This window comes from Heloderma suspectum, chromosome 2 (assembly GCF_057233095.1).
Source record: "Heloderma suspectum isolate Gila_16-S chromosome 2, 16-S_ref, whole genome shotgun sequence".
Taxonomy (NCBI): domain Eukaryota; kingdom Metazoa; phylum Chordata; class Lepidosauria; order Squamata; family Helodermatidae; genus Heloderma; species Heloderma suspectum.
Genome location: NC_139459.1, coordinates 324,480,805 through 324,499,362, shown reverse-complemented (window position 1 = coordinate 324,499,362; position 18,558 = coordinate 324,480,805). Strand labels below are relative to the sequence as shown.

The 18,558-nt window shown below is 47.9% G+C and overlaps 1 protein-coding gene across 1 annotated transcript in view; it reads right to left on the bottom strand.

Moving 5' to 3' along the window:
• The window catches only part of MDFIC2 (MyoD family inhibitor domain containing 2), a 42,925-nt gene extending 30,224 nt beyond the window's left edge, over positions 1-12,701 (bottom strand). The window contains exons 1-3 of the mRNA XM_084829835.1: positions 12,696-12,701; positions 11,487-11,622; positions 6,913-6,981 (exon numbers count right to left, since the gene is read on the bottom strand). Of these exons, the coding sequence (XP_084685961.1) occupies positions 6,913-6,981; positions 11,487-11,622; positions 12,696-12,701 (211 nt within the window). The remainder of the gene's footprint in view (positions 1-6,912; positions 6,982-11,486; positions 11,623-12,695) is intronic.
• Between the last annotated feature and the right edge of the window lie 5,857 nt (positions 12,702-18,558).

Here is an 18,558-nt window from a genome sequence, read left to right as displayed (position 1 = left end):
CATTAGTGTACTGGTGGCATTGAGCCCCCAAATTCTGGAAAACCTTTCCCAGCAGTTTCATGTATATAATAGCATGGGGGACAAGATGGGGCCCTGAGGAACACCATAGGCCAATGGCCAGAGTGTCAAACAAGTATCCCCCAGGACCACCTTCTGAGATCACCCCTCTAAGAAGGAATGGAGCCACCATAAAAGAGTGCCTCCATTCCATCCCAGAGAGATGCCCCAGAGGGATACCATGCTTGATGACCCTGAAAGCCTGAGAGGTCCAACAGAAGCAACAGAGACATATCCTCCCTTTTTAGTTCATGGTGTAGGTCATCCTCCAAGGTGACCAAAGCATTCTTTGTCCCATAATCAGGTATGGCCCCATAATCAGGTATGGAAACCGGATCAAAATGGATCTAGATAATCTGCCTCATCCAGAAACCCCTGGAGCTGAGATGCCACCACATGCTCCAACACCTTGGCCAGAGAATGGAATATAGGAGACTGGCTGAAAATGATCCAGTATGCTGGGGTTCAGGGAGACTCATACTTAATTGTCATAAAAAGGTATTCACCACTACCCTTACCCACTGCCTTCCCATTAAACAGAAAATATCCCAAGTCTTTTTATGACATCACAAAACACAGCAGGACCACAATGAAGAGATGAATTACTCAAAAACAATAAAACACACAGGTTAGAACACAAGCACATAAGAAGAACCATACCAAAGGCCTACCTACTCTAGCATTCTGTTTCCACCGTATGCCTTTGGGAAACAGGACATGAGCACCTTCCTTGTGTTCCCCTTCCCCAGCAAATGGTATTCAGAGGCATACATACTGCCTCTGATACGGGAGGTAATATATAGCTATCATGACTTGCTTGCATCCATCGGGACCTTGACTCCACTGTTTTTGCACTGGGTAGCCTGAAAGATGCAGTGGTAGGACCACTTCTTAAGAAGTCCACCCTGGATCTGGGAGATCTAAACAATGATAGGCAGGTTGTACAGATTCCTTTCCTGGGCAAGGAATAGGGGTGTACGGATTCCCCACCATCTGTTCCGGTGGGGAATCCATGGGGGGGGAGGCGATCCGTTCCTCCCCCCCGGAATCCTCCAGAGCGGCTCCGCTCGGATTCCGGGGGAGGGAACCGGCTTGGGGGTTGCTTACCTTCCCTCCTGCCAGCCAGAGCCGTTCGCCTCCTCCCTGTCCCTGCTGATTGCTGTGTCTTAAAAAAAAAAAAAAGGCGATCGGGAGGATGTGCCCATAGACTTATACGCAAATAGAGTTGTGAATCTTGTGTATAAGTCTATGTGTCCATAGGCTTATACGCAAGGTTCACGGCTCTATTTTGCGTATAAGTCTATGGGCACATTCTGCTGATCTCATGTGCCCATAGACTTATACTCATTTGAATCCACAGCGGATTTCTCTGACATCCCTAGCAAGGAATCTAGGGGTGTACGAAACCCCCTTACCTGTAGTCTGCTGGGGGGTCTGTGGGGGGAGGCAATCTGGTCCTCCCCCCGGAATCCTCCCCGGCCGGCTCAACTCCGCTGCAAGTCTGCGGAGCCGCTGGCTGGGGCTGGCCGCAGCCGGACTTCTGGCCATGGCCGGTCTTCGGACGCAAATGGCGTCCAGCCTAGCGGACTCCATTTGCGTCCCTTCCTCTTCCCGTGATAGGCTACGTAAATCATTATGTAGCCTACGACGGGAAGGGGAATGGACGCAAATGGTGTAGCACACGCCATTTGCGTCCCTGGTCTTTACTGTGATAGGCTACGTAAAGATTTACATAGCCTATCACGGGAATGGGAAGGGACACAAATGGCGTCCACTAGGCGGTCCCAGGTAAGATCCAGCCGGGTCGGACCGGGTCGGACTTTGCGGGATGGTGGGGTGGTCCGTTCCGCCGCAGACTCTGGGGGGGGGGGGGCGGATTCTAAGAATCCAGCCCCCCGGAGTCTGTGGCGGAATTCTCTGCCATCCCTAAAGGAAACCTTGAGTGGGTGGTTGCTGACCAGATCCAAGCACTCTTGGATGAGACTGATTTTCTTGATCCATTTCACTCAGGATTCAGGCCCAGTTTTGGTACTGAGACTGTCTTAGTTGTCCTGTATGATGACTAGGGATGTTGGAGAATTCTGCCACGGACTCCAGTGAGGCCGGATTCTTTAGAATCCGCCCCCGCCCGGAATCCGTGGAGGAACGGCCTCCCCCCCGCCACACCCCACAATCCCCCCCTCGGAACAGACCTACCTGGTGACGGATCTGTCATAGCGGCCGCCATTTGCATGCCTGCATTAGGCCGTGATAGGCTACATAAATACTTACGTAGCCTATCACTTACGGCAAAGAGCAGGGTCGCAAATGGCAGCTGCTACGCCTTTTGCACCCCCGCTCTTTGCCGTAATAGGCTACATAAGTATTTACGTAGCCTATCACGGCAAAAGGCAGGGATGCAAATGGCATAGCAGCCGCCATTTGCATCCCAGCCTTTTGCTGTAATAGGCTACGTAAATACTTACGTAGCCTATCACGGCTTAATGCAAGGACGCAAATGGCAGCCGCTACTACGGCCGCCATTTGCAGCTGCAGGAGCCCGGCAGCAGCTGGAAGTCTGGCTGAGGCCAACCCCGGCCGGTGGCTCCGCAGCCTTGCCACGGAGCGGAGCAGGCTGGGGAGGATTCCAGGGGCAGGGATGGATTGCTTCCCTCCCACTGCTGAAGCCCAGGACCGGAACCAGGTAAGGGATTCGTACATCCCTAACTGGATGAGAACTAATAAACTGAGGGTTAATCCAGACAAGACTGAGACTCTGCTGGTGGGTGGTTCCTCTGTCTGGATGGGTGAAGTACAATTGGCTCTGGATGGGATCATACTCCCTCTGAAAGAGCAGGTGCACAGTTTGGGGGTACTCCTGGATTCATCATTGCCATTGGAGGCTCAGGTGGCCTCTACAGTGTGGCATGCCTTCTACCAGCTTCAGTTGCTAGCCCAATTGTGACCCTATGTGGATGGGAATAGCCTAGCATCAGCAGTCTATGCTCTGGTAACCACCAGGTTAGATTACTGCAATGCATTGTACATTGGGCTGCCTTTGAAGACGGTACGGAAACTGCAGCTAGTGCAGAATCTGGCAACCAGGTTGTTGACTGGGACTAGGTGATGTGAACATATCAGTACTGTTGTTTTGAGGGCATGTTCCAGTGACTTTTTTGTCATTCTTGTTAGAGATTCATCCACTATTATTCCAGTCATAGTTGGACAATATCAGACCAGTGAACAATTTGGCCCTTGGAAAATGTAGCTGAACATTTTTTACAGTGTAATCATTTTAAAAATCCCCTCAAATTCTGATCAACTTCCAACATCCCCGTTATTGTCCTCAAAATGTACATAAGCATTCAACTGTACTAGATGGGGAAAAATTGGAAAGAAATAATCAGTAAATACTAGATTAGCATTTTGCTAAATTCATAGGCTGCTCTGTGCATCAGGATGAGCTTTATTCTTCAAGTGCTGTTGGAGAGGAAATCAAGACTAGAAGAATAAAAGGCAGAGATTTAACCTGAATTCCCCATTACAACCCCCTCAAAGAAAAGGGTAAAAAAAGCTGTCATTCAAGGACTTCTTTGTTTGTTCAAGAATGAAAATAGAGTGCATTTTACTGTCAGGCTCTTATTCTGAAAAGCTTCCACTAAGTAATGTTATACTTGTCTTGTTACAGAAAGATCAAGTCCTAGTACAATCACCATAACAAGCAACTTGCTATGACAAGCAGGATCCTGTCTTCCAGAAAACATTGTAGTCGAGAGAAAGTGATGCACAATTATAGGTCTCCATTTCATTTTTATGCAATTACCCTCAGTTCAGCCATGGGCCCATCTACATTATCTCTTTTATCAATGTAATGCTTGCAGAAAGTGTCTGCAGAAATCAGGTTTACGCAGGCCAGCATGAAATCACATGGTTAGCTCTTTCCTTTAGAGTCTGGCATTCTGTGGTTATAATAATAGGGGCAGAGGTGGGGGGTGGGTTGGAGAAATAATTGAGGACAAATGGACATTTAAAATATATAATACCCCATTGGTATTATTTATGGTAAGTTTAAATGTGAGTGCAACAAACATCAAATTACAATTAAATGTAGCCAGGATATCAAACTCCAAATTCTAGTTTCTAAATATTAGAGCACACAGCTCACAGCTTGTAACTAATATAGAACCATAACAGTCTGTGAGCTGAGCCATCAGTCCTATTTCCATTCAACTACTATTGCCATAAGACAGTACAGTGTTCTTTATTAAAGTGAGACCTCTTCAGATTCAGGTATCTGACTTTTCAGCGTATTTCACAGTAAGGTGTGAAAATCACTAAAAGAAACTATCAAGTAGTTTTGCAGTAATATGCATATAGCGTATGTCCGGGGAGTCTACTGAGGTAGTGCAGGGAGACAATTCTGCCCATGTTTCAGACCACATATGATTATGCATCAGAAATGCATCTCTCTCTAGAAACAGGCTTCAGTCAAGATAGCCACATACAAGAATAGTTCGGGATGTGCATTCTCATCAACAGAATGGATGTATGGATTGTGTAAAATCCATTCCATCTGCATTCTGTTGATTGTCAGGCACCTTTCATTCCACCATCCACTCACCAACAGAATAGGGATGTCAGAGAAATCCACCATGGACCCCAATGAGGCCAGATTCAATTGAATCCGACCTCCGGCATCCGTGGCAGAAAGGATCCCTTACCTCCACCTCCCTGTGGAATCCTCCCCAGCTGGATTCTCCCCGCTGGCGTCTCCGGAGCACCAGCGATACGGCTGCCATTGGAGTACCGTATTGCTGGCTGAGGCTGACTCCAGATGCAAATGTTGTCCACCGTGCCATTTGCGGCTGTAAAGCTCTTAGATTAAGGTAAATGCAGCCGTAAATGGCTGCATTTAGCTTAAACTAAGGGCTTTACGGCCTCAAATGGCATCTGCTACGCCATTTGCATCTGTAGTTTTTCATGCGATAGGCTAGCCTATCACATGAAAAACTGCAGACACCATTTGTGGCTGTAAAGCCCTTAGTTAAAGCTAAATGCAGCCATTTAACTTAATCTAAGAGCTTTATGGCTGCAAATGGCGCAGTGGATGCCATTTGCGTCCAGAGTCAGCCTCAGCCACTGATACGGCACGGCAATGGCGGCCGTATTGCTGGTGCTCCGGAGCTGGCCAGCGGCTCCGTGGAATCACTGTGGAGCGGAGCTGGCTGGCAAGGATTCCAGGGGGAGGGACGGATCGCCTCCCCCCAAGGGTCGATTCCCCAGCAGAGAAGCAGGTAGGGAATCCGCCCATCCCTACCACAGAATCGGAGGCATTAAAATTTCTGAATTTGTGAAAATTCGCACTTGTGAAAATGCACAAATCCCCCAAACTGCACATTTTCACATTTCAGCCTATGGAGGAAATTCACATTTTCAGTTGTTGTTGTTGCATATTTTTCTATTACCAGAAAGTTAGGTAATAATGAACTTTCCAAAACCGAAATTCCAGAAAGCTAGGAAAATGGTCCACCAGTCCACGGAATCCACCAGACTGGGGAAAAGCCAGTACACTGCAGAATTCATGGGATGGATTTACAAAAATCCAAACTCATTTGGTTCTGTTATGGATATCTCCAATATCCCTAATCTATATCGTGATGTGGGTGGAATGCCCAATTCTGTCTATACCATATGCAATGTGACAGTTCCCCTTTCAGGCAATAATCCCGTGAACGGAGTCCACACATGGAAAAGGGCCGCAGAGCCACACTACTGGCCCTACCTCAGAGGGCACATGGCTCTCATCCCTGCCCCCTGCTGTCCACCTGTTAAGCGTGGATGCCTGGGCCTGGGAAACCACACAGCCCACACATGCAGACTCCCACAGTAGCCACGATGCTGAGCTCAGATGTCCACACTCTAAGGGTTGATGTCAAGGGGCTGGGGAGCCACATGACCTTAGAAGGGAGGCTATCAGTGCAGCCTAACTGCTCTTGTGGCTTGGGCCATAGCTCAGTGGGAGAGCACCTGTGTTGCATGCACAAGGTCCTGGGTTCAATCCCCAGCATCTCCAGGCAGGGCTGGTAAAGAATCCTTGCTGAAAACCCTGGAGAGACACTGCCAGTCAAGTGTCAACACTACTGGGCTACATGGTCCAATGGTCTGATCCAGTATCAGGCACCTATCTATGTTCCTCCTTTCAATGTGTGCTCCCCCTTCATGCAATTAATATCTGAACAGTTCTAGGGACGGCATCAGATGTCTTCCATCCTGATGTGCACCTACGTGTATGGTTCCTGATCCAGAAAAAAAGGTCCATTTGCACAAGATGCAACTGCTCACAGCTCTCCATTGTGCTCAGAAACAAACTGGCAACCCGCACAGTTTTTGCAGGATGGGTGTTATGTAATCACATGGGAAGGCACCCACTAACATTGTTGCGCCCACATTTTGAACCGGTTGAAGTTTCACGATCTCAGGTTTGACTTGGAGATCTCCAGTGATCCCATGGGAGCCAAATGAGTTTGCAAGAGGACTTGAAAAGATTTCACACCTTACGGCTCTTGTTACTCTTTGGTAGTGATGTCATCTAGAAATCTTTACTGAGATCATGACTCCATTGTACCAGATGTTTATCCAGATACAGAAGAGCTCCTATTCTTGCAATTTGTTGCTAAAAAAAGGAGGTATGAAAACAGTCAACTGACATGAACTGTTTCAATGCTATCCTTAAGACTAAAGCAAGATGTAGGCATAACATCACATGTATGAAATACATACATAAATACACTCATCATTTGTGGATCAGTGCTTAATGTGGGGCAGATGAAATTAAACTACACCATTTTAAATACATTTCCACAAACTGAGCCTTACCTGGATGATCTGCTTGATTCAGAATTACGATAGGGAGAACTTGCAGAGGAAGGGAACTGGTGCAACTGTCTTGGTGGAAAATCAAACAAAGATACCATCAACAAATGCTATTCAGCAGCAGTCATTCATCTATAACAAAAAAAGAGGACTTGTGTCTGTCTGTCAGCACCATAGCACCAAGACCATGAAACCAAGACACCTGAAACTTGGCATGCATACTAAGGAGATCCTAGGGGCATTCACCTCAGCAGTGTTCAGTTCTTAATTAATTAATTACTTAATTAATGTTATAATTAATTAAGTGTATCCATGTGTTTGAGGACTTCCTAACCAATGCATAGCTTTGTAGGCGATATAGTTGAACCCATGAGGGAGTAGTCCAAAGGAGAGAGTTATAAGGTTGACCCCTTCCTACTGCTTTGGGCAGCTCCCCATCTGGGGAATAGAGTGGGCAGACACCCCCCCCTTAGGGGTCTACAAGGATGCACCATGGCAAGGGCCATTCCTAGGGGTGCCACAGGATGTAGCTTCTCCAATACAGGCCAGGCACAATGTCCAACTCTGACACCTGCATAACTCTGCTTGAAGGCTTCTCTGTATCAAATTAAGGGCTATTCCATCCCATGCAAAGCCAGGTCTGTTCACTAAATAATACATTGAAGAGGAGGGAGGGGTAACAAAGTAGTGACAATCTGTAATAAGGGAGATAGCTCTCTGAAATGGAATATGCCTTTTGTGCCCATATGGAGAAAGTGGATAGGGAGACATTTTTCTCCCTCTCCCATAATACAAGAACCGGGTCATCCCATGAAGCTGATTGGTGGCAGTTTCAGGGCAGATGAAGGGAAGTACTTCACATAGTGCATAGTTAAACTGTGGAATTTGCTGCCTCAAGACAACTTGGATGGCTTTAAAAAGGGGTTAGACAAATTCTTGGAGGAGAAGGCTGTCAATGGCTATGAGTCCTGATGACTATATACTACCTCTAGTATCAGAGGCAGTATGCCTATGTACACCAGTTCCTGGGGAAGAAGATGCGCAGGAGGGTGCTGTTGCACGCAGGTCCTGTTTCTAGGTTTCCCATGGGTAGGGATGCCAGTGGAATCCATTTGGGAGGTGGAACTTGGCCGGTTTTCACTGGCTTGCCCCCCCCGAGTCTAGCTCACTTACCCGCTTGGCACGTGATAAGTCATGGATTTGGGGGTGTGTGTGTTATTTGAGAAAATCATGACTTGCGTAAAATTGCAGCTGTAAATAGTGCAATTTGCACAAAATTGTGGGCCTCAATGGTCTAAGGCAAGCTGAGTCAGGGGCATCATGGGATACATCAGGCCCCCATAGGGCCGTATTCCCCCACAACTGACAACCTTACCCATGGGCAGCTGGTTGGCCACCGTGTGAACAGAATGCTTGACTAGATGGATCTTTGGTCTGATCCAGCATGGCTCTTCTTATGTTCTTATGTGTGTTTGTTTCTTCAACCCAATCATTTAAAGGACCTGGGGTGACTCTTATTTCCCAGAGGAAAAGTACTTTTGGCCAAGGCACTCCCTGAGTAACTTTGCTCAAGCATCTGGGCCCATCTGAACCCACTGCAGCAAGTGAGTGTCAGGACTGATTCTGAGTGCAGGGAGATAGTTAGAAGCTCAGATTCAGAAGACGAACAGCCAGAACTGGGGAATGCATTTTCCCAAGCCAGTTCAGATATGGGTAGGCGTGCTTCTCAGGTTGCTAACTACCAGATGACTGGGCCTGAAGCCCCCCCCTTGCCCCCTTCTGTGAGAAGCCGGGAGGAGGAGGAGGAGGGGGAGAGTGGGGGCTGTGACCTAGGAGATGCTAGACTATGGTGCAAAGCTAAGAGGGAAACGTCAGAGGCGGAGCTCAGATGGTCGACCCAGTTAGCGATGCATGACAGGCGACGTACGAAAGCATCACTGGAAGGGCGGGACATCCCTCCCTAAGTTAGTCTAGCCAGCAAGTCTCACTTCAAACTGTTGGCAATGTCAGTGTTCCCATTTGAATCCCCTGGAGGCATTCCTTTGTAGCCTGAGAGTCTTTGAGGATTTGCATCTGTAATGAACCTGTTGATAATGAATTAAAGGCCTGAGACTGAAGCCTCTCTATTTGTGTGTGTGAGTGCATAAGGAAAGAGGGGCCCAAGGGAAACGCGACAGTGAGAGACTCAGATACTATTTTTAGCCTGGCAGATGCAGGGTCCTTTAGGGTGAGGGTTCAATATCACCAAGGTCTCTGGCATGACATCTTATTTTCTAGGAATGTACGAAAGTCACTTACCTTTTCGCGGATTCTGTTCATGGTGGGGGGGAGGCATTCTGTCCCCCCCCCCGGAATCCTCGACGGCTGGCTGTGCTCTGCGGCGGCTCCGCGGAGCAGCCGGCCAGGTCCAGGCCAGGACCATCCGCAGCCGGATTTTCGGCCGCAGAGGGGTCTGGGTAAAAAACAACAACAACAATACATACGCAAATGGCGGCGGCTACGGCCGCCGCCATTTGCGTTCCTTATTTTTCACCATCTTAGTCTACGTAAATATTTAAGATGAAGAAAAGAGTGCCTGAGCGCTATTTGCGTTCCCCTTTCTTGTCTTTGTCTTCGTCTACATAAATATTTACGTAGACTAAGACGGTGAAAAATAAGGAACGCAAATGGCGGCGGCCGTAGCCGCCACCATACGAGTTTTTGTTGTTGTTGTTGGTTTTTTACCCAGACGTGATAGGCTACGTAAGTCTTTACATAGCCTATCATGTCTATGGGGTGGGGGAAACAAACAAACACAGACTGCAAATGGCGGCGGCGGCAGCCGTATTGAAGATCAGCTGCCGCCGAAGCTGCCGCTGGAGCCACTACTGTCTGAAACATCTGCCCCAGGTAAGTCTTATCCCAGGGGGGATCCGCGGGGGGGGGGTGGCAGGCCATTCCACGATGGATTTTGGGGGGCCGAATGCACTGGCATTCGGCCTCACCGAGATCCATCGCGGAATTCTCTGACATCCCTACTATTTTCCAGCATCAGTTTCCTGAGCTCCTGGGAATTTCTGAGCTTGGGAATCTGCACTCTCCTCAGCAAAGCAATGGTTATGATGTCAGCCATTTTAGCCTCCAACAGTTCAGCTCTCCAGGCTCAATATGTTGGCCACCCTTGATTTAATACATTGTCACTCAGTGGCAAGAATTCCTGTTTTTTTCCTTGACCCAATCTTTTTATTCACATGCCCCCCTGTTTACATCACTTGCATGTCCAGGACCCTGCTTCCAGGTGCAGATATACTTTGTCCGATTGCGACATGTGTCCACAGGAAACTATTAAGTCACTTAATATTAAGGCTACAGTTTCTTGGGTATAAAGGACAATTCAAATGTGAGTTCACATATGCATGTGCGTACATGTATGCCTCTGCACAGGCAGTCTCTCATCTCCAGGCTGAGTAGTGGTGAGAATCTGTGCTACACATATTAAGCATGCTAGAGAGATGTGAGAACAACAAACCCCCAAAGAAATAAGAGGACTGAAATAAAGATCCTGTGGTTGTGCAGTCAAGTTCAAAACAAATTGTGATTTGGTTTCATACCCCCCCCCCCCGAGCCTTTCTCTTTCCTAGACTGAGGCATGTTAGGAGGTTTGGAAAGAGTTTATTTAAGTTGCATAGATAGAAACAGGAAACTGTTTATGAAGCTATAAATACACAATTGATCGCTTATGACATCATTAGACTATGCAAACCTCTTCACTTTTCATTTATGATGATGCATGAGTAACTCACTCACAGTGGTTTGGATTTACTAGATTTGCTACCGCATAGCAGGGAAACGCAGATCGTGTGTTCTTTGAAAGGAATATTTAATCAATTCTTGATCCCATCTAATGAATTTTAAGATCATATAGGAGTCACTGGGTAGATATGGATGTTTTCTGTGGACTCATTATAATTTGATGCCTAAGCATTTTGCCCATATCCTAATATCTGATAAGATGGACCATATCCTCATCCGTTTCCACGAACATTTTAAAGTCATTATGCTATATATTATAAACATGAATGAACCACTGGAAACCAACTGCTTCTATATGGACCTACCTTGCCTTTGAGATCAGCCTTAAAGGTCCTGCTCCCAGTTCTGTTCATATGTGAGATCAGGTGGTGGTAAACAGGGATGGTGCAGATGCCTGACTGGGTCCAGGAGTCCTGGGTCAGGCTCCCCTCCATTTTCACTCCTGGACCACACCTGCCAAGCCCCTGGCCTCATTTGTCCTCCCTTGTGCCCTCCCGGATGCTCCCCACACTCACCCAGACCCATTCGTGAGTGCCTGCCATTTTGCCAAGTTTAGTGTGTTGTTGTTCTTTTACAAAAAAGGAGCTAATTAAAAACATACATATTTAAATACGTGCACATTCAGGCTGGGAAAGCCTGATCTACAGGCATTATGACTCTAATACTTTGCAGATCAAGCTTCCCTAGCCCGAATGTGCGCATATTTAAATATGCACATTTTCAGTTAGCTCCTTTTTCATAAAAAAAACCCCCTCCCAAACCTTGGCAAAATGGCAGACGCTCACAGACAGGACCCAGGGTGAGTGTGGGTGGCTCGCCGAGGTCATGGGGCTTGAGCACGGGTCTGGGCGGGGGGGTCAAGTGAGGGTGGTGCTTCAACAGGTGCCCGCTGATCCCGGATGGGGGTAGGTTCACACATTCCTAGTGGTGAACAAGAGATAGGTCTCTCTATTTTCTACACTGCCATGGGAGATATATACATATATAAAACAAAATAAAAAGAAATTGTGAACAACCAGTCAACATATGTAGTGTTCAGTTATAATCAGCCTTTTGAATGCACCACAAACCTACATCTTGGGTGATTTGTGGTAGCTTGTGAAAAACTCATCTGGACTGAATGACCTGAAACCTGTATGTGATACATAACCATGTACACAGTCAATTCACCACAGGCTGATGTGGCAAGGAATCGACGTGGGCTGACTTTTTGTCATGGCTGACAGAGGCTGAAATGGCTCTGCATTAAACTTTTAATTGGCAAGAACGGCATTAATAATGTCAAAATGACCCAAATACATTTACTTTCAAAAGAGTCAATGTCCCAACTTTTGGAGTTGATAAGAGCATTATAGTGAATACTGACAAAAAGACAAGGTGGTTATTTTTTTAATTATTTATTGCTGACATTTATATATCACCTTATCTGCTGAAAGCCAATAAGACAATGCCTAAAATCCATCAAGCTACCATGATACTTTTCTCAAGCCAAACTAAATGCCTGGGTAATCACTAGGGATGTATGAGAAATTCATTTCAGTTGTTTTTCTTATCTGGATTTTACCCAGTTTTATCTGGATTTACCCACCTTCTGCACCAAAGACGGACTTGGACACAATCTGCGGTCAAAGTCCATACATTGCAGTGTGATTCACGGACCTCCCCAAAATGCATTTGACAGCATGTGTACTTTTGAGAAATATTCATGAAAAATATGGACTTTTGAAAAATGTCCACAAATATGCTTTAATCAATGGGAGAAGAATGCATACATTTCAAAGATGCACACAACTGACGCATACATTTGGAAAAATGAACACAAGAATATGCAAGGATTTTCATGCAAACAGAAAAAATCTCACGATTTGATATGGACTTGAGTCAGAACAAACTTCAAGATGGAATTTCGAGAACTTCAGCAGGCTTGCGCTTTGCTGATTCACACATCCCTAGTAATCATGCAGAGTGGAGCTGTGTGTGATTGTTTTCTTTACCTTCATGTAAGCGCATGCAGCCTTAATTCGAATCAGGACCATGATAATCCAAGACAGGGAAGTTAAGCTTTTTCCCCACCTGCTTTTCCCTTTTCTCCCATGAAACTGAAGTCAATGGAGGCTTTTCCCCTTCTTTTAATCCCCCCCACAAGGGGGCGGGATTTCGGGGAGGGGAGAAATAGGTGGGGGAAGGTTTAACCCCTCCCCTCCCAGAGCACCATGGTTCCAGTCCAAATTGGGGCTACACATCCTTGTTGTTGTTGTTCAGTTGTTCAGTTGTGTCCGACTCTTCGTGACCCCATGGACCATAGCATGTCAGGCCTTCCTGTCCTCCGCTCTCTCCCGGAGTGTGCTCAAGTTAGGGATGGCGGAGAATTTCTCCACGAATCTCAGGGAGGCCGAATGCCAACGCATTCGGCCCCCCGAAATTGGCAGTGAAATTCTCCACCCCCCCGCCTCCCCCCGGGATGGGACTTACCTCATGCAAATGTCCCTCTCGGCGGCGGGTCACGTTTCGGCGGCGTTTCGGCAGGGGCGGGGGCGGCGGCCGGTCTTCCGACCAACTGCCACCACCGCCATTAAAAATAAATGTAAAAAAACAACAACACACACACGTGATAGGCCATGTAACGATTTACGTAGCCTATCACGGCTAGATTTCCAAAGTCAGCCGTGATAGGCTACGTAAATCGTTACACAGCCTATCACGGGTGACTTTGAAAAAAAAAAACACGTACGCAAATGGCGGTGCCCATGGGCGCCGCCATTTGCGTTCCTTATTTGGGCCCAGTTAGTCTATGTAAAGATTTACGTAGACTACGGTGAAAGTAAGGGCAACACTATTTGCGTTTTTTTTTTCCCAAAGTCACTGGTGATTAGGGATGGCGGAGAATTTCTACCCGAAACGTCGGGGGGCCGAGCGCCAACATGTTCAGCCCCCCAAACAAGTTTCAGGGAGAAATACTCCGCCCCCCCCGCCCCCCGCACCCCCCCCGGGACGGGACTTACCTTCGCCGAATGTCCCTCCCGGCAGCGGGTCCGCCCGGCGGTTCGGCGGGTGTTCGAGCGGGGCGGGAGCGGCAGCTGGTCTTTCGACCGGCTGCCGCCGCCGCCATTCCAATAAAAGAAAAAAAAAACGCCCCCGTGATAGGCTACGTGACGATTTACATAGCCTATCACGGCTAGATTTGCAAAGTCAGCCGTGATAGGCTACGTTAATCATCACATAGCCTATCACGGGTGACTTTAAAAAAAAAAAAAAGCACGTACGGATAATGGCGGCCCCCATAGGGAGCCGCCATTCCCGTTCCTTATTTGGTCTCTGTAGTCTACGTAAAGATTGCCTATTTGCATTGCCCTTATTTTCGCCATAGTCTATGTAAACATTTACGTCGACTACAGCGACCAAATAAGGAACGCGAATGGCGGCTCCCTATGGGGGCCGCCACTAGCGTACGCGCTTTTTTTTTTTAAAGTCACCCTTGATAGGCTACGTGACGATTAACATAGCCTATCACAGCTGACTTTGCAGATCTAGCCGTGATAGGCTACGTTAATCGTCACGTAGCCTATCACGGGGGCGTTTTTTTTTAAAAAAAAACAATGGAGTTCGCGGCCGGGCGAGGCGGGAAGCCTCCTCCCCGGCCTGAATTTCGGCCGGGACGAGGCGGGAAGCCTCCCCCCCCGGCCTGAACTTCGTGGGGGGAACCGCGAAGTGCCTCCCCCCCACCGCGAACAAGCTTCAACGAAAGGTAAGTTCCTTTCGTCCACCCCTACCTGTGATAGGCTACGTAACGATTTATGTAGCCTATCATGGCTGACTTTGGAAATCTAGCGGTGATAGGCCACGTAAATCCTTACGTAGCCTATCACGTGTGTGTGTTGTGTTTTTTTTACATTTACTTTTTTATTTCGCGGCCAGGGAGATGGGGCGCTCCTCCCCGGCCTGAATTTTGGCAGCGAGGGATGGGGCGGCTCCCCCCCGGCCTGAATTTCGGCCGGGCGGAGCAGGGCGCCTACCCCCTGACCTGAACTTCGTGGGGGGAGCCGCGAAGCGCCTCCCCCCACCCCGAAAAAGCTTCGACGAAAGGTAAGTGCCTTTCGTCTACCCCTAAGAATTTCTCCCCGAAACTTCGGGGGGCCGAGTGCCAACATATTCGGTCCCCCGAAGTAGTTTCGGGGAGAAATTCTCCGCCCCCCCTGCCCCCCCCGGGATGGGGCTTACCTTTCCCGAATGTCGCTCCCGGTGGCGGGTCGCAGTGGCGGTTCGGCAGGGCTTCGACAGAGGCAGGGGACGCAGCCGGTCTTTCGACCGGCTGCCGCCGCCGCCATTCCAAGAAAAGTAAAAAAAACCAAACGCCCCCATGATAGGCTACGTGACGATTAACGTAGCCTATCACGGCTAGATTTGCAAAGTCAGCCATGATAGGCTACGTAAATCGTCACGTAGCCTATCACGGGTGACTCTGGGGGGAAAAAAAGTGCGTACGCTAATGGCGGCCCCCATACGGAGCCGCCATTCGCGTTCCTTATTTGGTCGCTGTAGTCTACGTAAATCTTTACGTAGACTACGGCGAAAATAATCATTTATTATTTATTTTCGCCGTAGTCTACGTAAAGATTTACGTAGACTACAGCGACCAAATAAGGAACGCGAATGGCGGCTCCCTATGGGGGCCGCCATTTGCATATGCGCTTTTTTTTTTAAAGTCACCCGTGATAGGCTATGTGACGATTAACGTAGCCTATCATGGCTGACTTTGCAAATCTAGCCGTGATAGGCTACGTTAATCGTCACGTTGCCTATCACAGGGTGTTTTTTTTTTAACTTTTTATTTCGCGGCCGGGCGAGGTGAGGTGCCTCCTCCCCAGCCTGAATTTCGGCCAGGCGAGGCGGGATGCCTCCCCCCCGGCCTGAATTTCGGCCGGGCGATGAGGGAAGCCTCCCCCCCCGGCCTGAACTTCGGGGGGAGCAGCGAAGCGCCTCCCCCCCACCGCGAAGCCAGGTAAGTGACTTTCGTGCACCCCTACTTTCTTGCATTTCTTTTTCTTTGGGATGGATTTAGTTGCTGCCTCCTGAACAATGTTACGGGCCTCCGTCCATAGTTCCTCAGGCACTCTATCAGGTCTAATCCCTTAAATCTAATTTAGGGATGGCGGAGAATTTCTCCACAAATCTCGGGGAGGCCGAATGCCAATGCATTCGGCCCCCCGAAATTGGTGGTGAAATTCTCCGCCCCCCCGGGATGGGACCTCGAATGTCCCTCTCAGCAGCGGGTCCCGGCGGTGGTTCGGCAGGGGCGGGGGCGGCGGCCAGTCTTCCGACCAGCTGCTGCCGCCGCCATTACAAAGTGAATGTTAAAAAAAACCACACACACACACTTGATAGGCTACGTAACGATTTACGTAGCCTATCATGGCTAGATTTCCAAAGTCATAAAACTACGTAAATCGTTACGTAGCCTATCACGTGTGTGTGTTTGTGTGTGTGTTTTAACATTCACTTTTTTATTTCGCAGCTGGGGAGACGGGGCGCTTCTCCCCGGCCTGAACTTCGGGGGGAGAACCGAAGCACCTCCCCCCCACTGTGAAGCAAGCTGCGGGACCTGGTAAGTGACTTTTGTACATCCCTAAAATCTATTCATCACCTCCACTGTATATTCATAAGGGATATGATTGAGGTCATACCTGAATGGTATAGTGGTTTTCCCTATGTTCATCAATTTCAGCCGAAATTTTGCAATAAGAAGCTCATGATCTGAGCCACAGTCAGCTCCAGGTCTTGTTTTGACTGACTGTATAGAGCTTCTCCATCTTTGGCTGCAAAGGACATAATCAATCTGATTTCGATATTGACCATCTGGTGATGTCCATGTGTAGAGTCGCCTCTTGTGCTGTTGGAAAAGAGCGTTTGCTATGATCAGCATGTTTTCTTGGCAAAACTCTATTAGCCTTTGTTCTGCTTCATTTTGTACACCAAGGCCATGCTTGCCTGTTATCCTGGTTATTTCTTGACTTCCTGCTTTAGCATTCCAATCCCCTATGATGAAGAGGACATCTTTTTTTGGTGTTAGTTCTAGAAGGTGTTATAGGTCTTCATAGAACTGATCAACCTCAGCTTCTTCGGCCTCAGTGGCTGGGGCATAGACTTGAATTACTGTGATGTTGAATGGTTTGCCTTGGATTTGTACTGAGATCATTCTATCGTTTTTGAGATTGTACCCCAGTACTGCTTTTCCTACCCTTTTGTTGACTATGAGTGCTACTCCATTTCTTCTACGGGATTCTTGCCCCACAGTAGTAGATATGATGGTCACCTGAATTAAATTTGCCCATGCTTGTCCATTTTAGTTTGCTGATTCCCAAGATGTCGATGTTCAATCTTGCCATCTCGTGTTTGACCACCTCCAGCTTACCTTGATTCATTGATCTGACATTCCAGGTTCCTAAACAATATTGTTCTTTACAGCATCAGATTTTCTTTTCACCACCAGACACATCCACAGCTGAGTGTCCTTTCAGCTTTGGCCCAGCCGCTTCACTCTTTCTGGCGCTACTTGGAAATTCCCTCTGCTCTTCCCCAGTAGTATATTGGACACCTTCCGACCTGAGGGTCTCATCTTCTGGCGTCATATCTTTTAGCGTTGTGATACGTTCCATGGGGTTTTCTTTGCAAGAATACTGGCGTGGGTTGCCATTTCCTTCTCCAGTGGACCACATTTTGTCAGAACTCTCCACCATGACCTGTCTGTCTTGCATGGCCCTGCACGGCATAGCTTATGGCTTCACTGAGTCCTTTCACCACAACAAGGCAGTGATCCATGAAGGAGACACATCCTTACCCAAAGGTAAAGAAAACTATCATGCATAGCTTCGCTATGTCTGATTATCCAAATGTTTAGAATCATAGAACGTTAGGGTTGGAAGGGGCCTATAAGACTATCGAGTCCAACCCCCTGGTCAGTGCAGGAATCTGAGTCAAGTTTAGTTTAGTCCTCAGGTGGTGGGTTGGGAGAGCTGGCACCCTCTCCTAGGGATGCTGGACAAATTCAAGACGGGCTAAAATGAGCTCGGATTTCTAAGAATCCAAACCATGGAATCTGCTGCGGAGCGACCCCCTCAGGCTGCGTGGAGTCTGTGAACTTTTGGATGACTTTTTTTTACTTCCCCAAAATTTACGCATATATATCTGTAGGAAAATATGTAAGTTTCTGCTGAGGAAACATTGAATGGAATGGGGGACAGTACGCTTCATGTTACATACTGAGGTAAATTATGTAAATATTTACGTAAATGCTTACGTAATTATTTGCAGATTTTTCTGCATGACGAAAAAGAAATCATTTGCATCCATCTGTGGGCGGATGATGGAACAAAAGGCACCTGGCAATCCATGAAACACAGACGGAGCGTATTTTACGCAGTCCGTATTTCCCTACCCTTTCCTCCCACTGCTTCCTCATGGGCCTCCAACGCAGTGCTGCCTGAGCCACAAGAATGAATGAGCCACCTCTCCTGCCATGTCACTTCAGTTCCCACCACTGGCAGCAGCTGCCTGGCTCAGTGCTCCTCACGGCCAGCCCGGAAGCTTGCCAGGCCCTGGATCACCACTCCTGAGCCACAGGAGACCCCATTGCCGTTGGCACTATGTTCCATTTGTATGCATCCACTGAAGCAATATAATGTGCCCGTAACATGCAATGGCCGCCATGCAAATAGGAATAACTGGGGGTTTGGGCCTTACTTTACTTTGGGTTTTGAATGTTAATCTGTACAGCTGTCTTAATATGCATGGAACTGATCTTTTTGAAACTCAGTGGTTATAAACGTTAGTTGTTGTCCCATGAATTAACGAAACCACCGA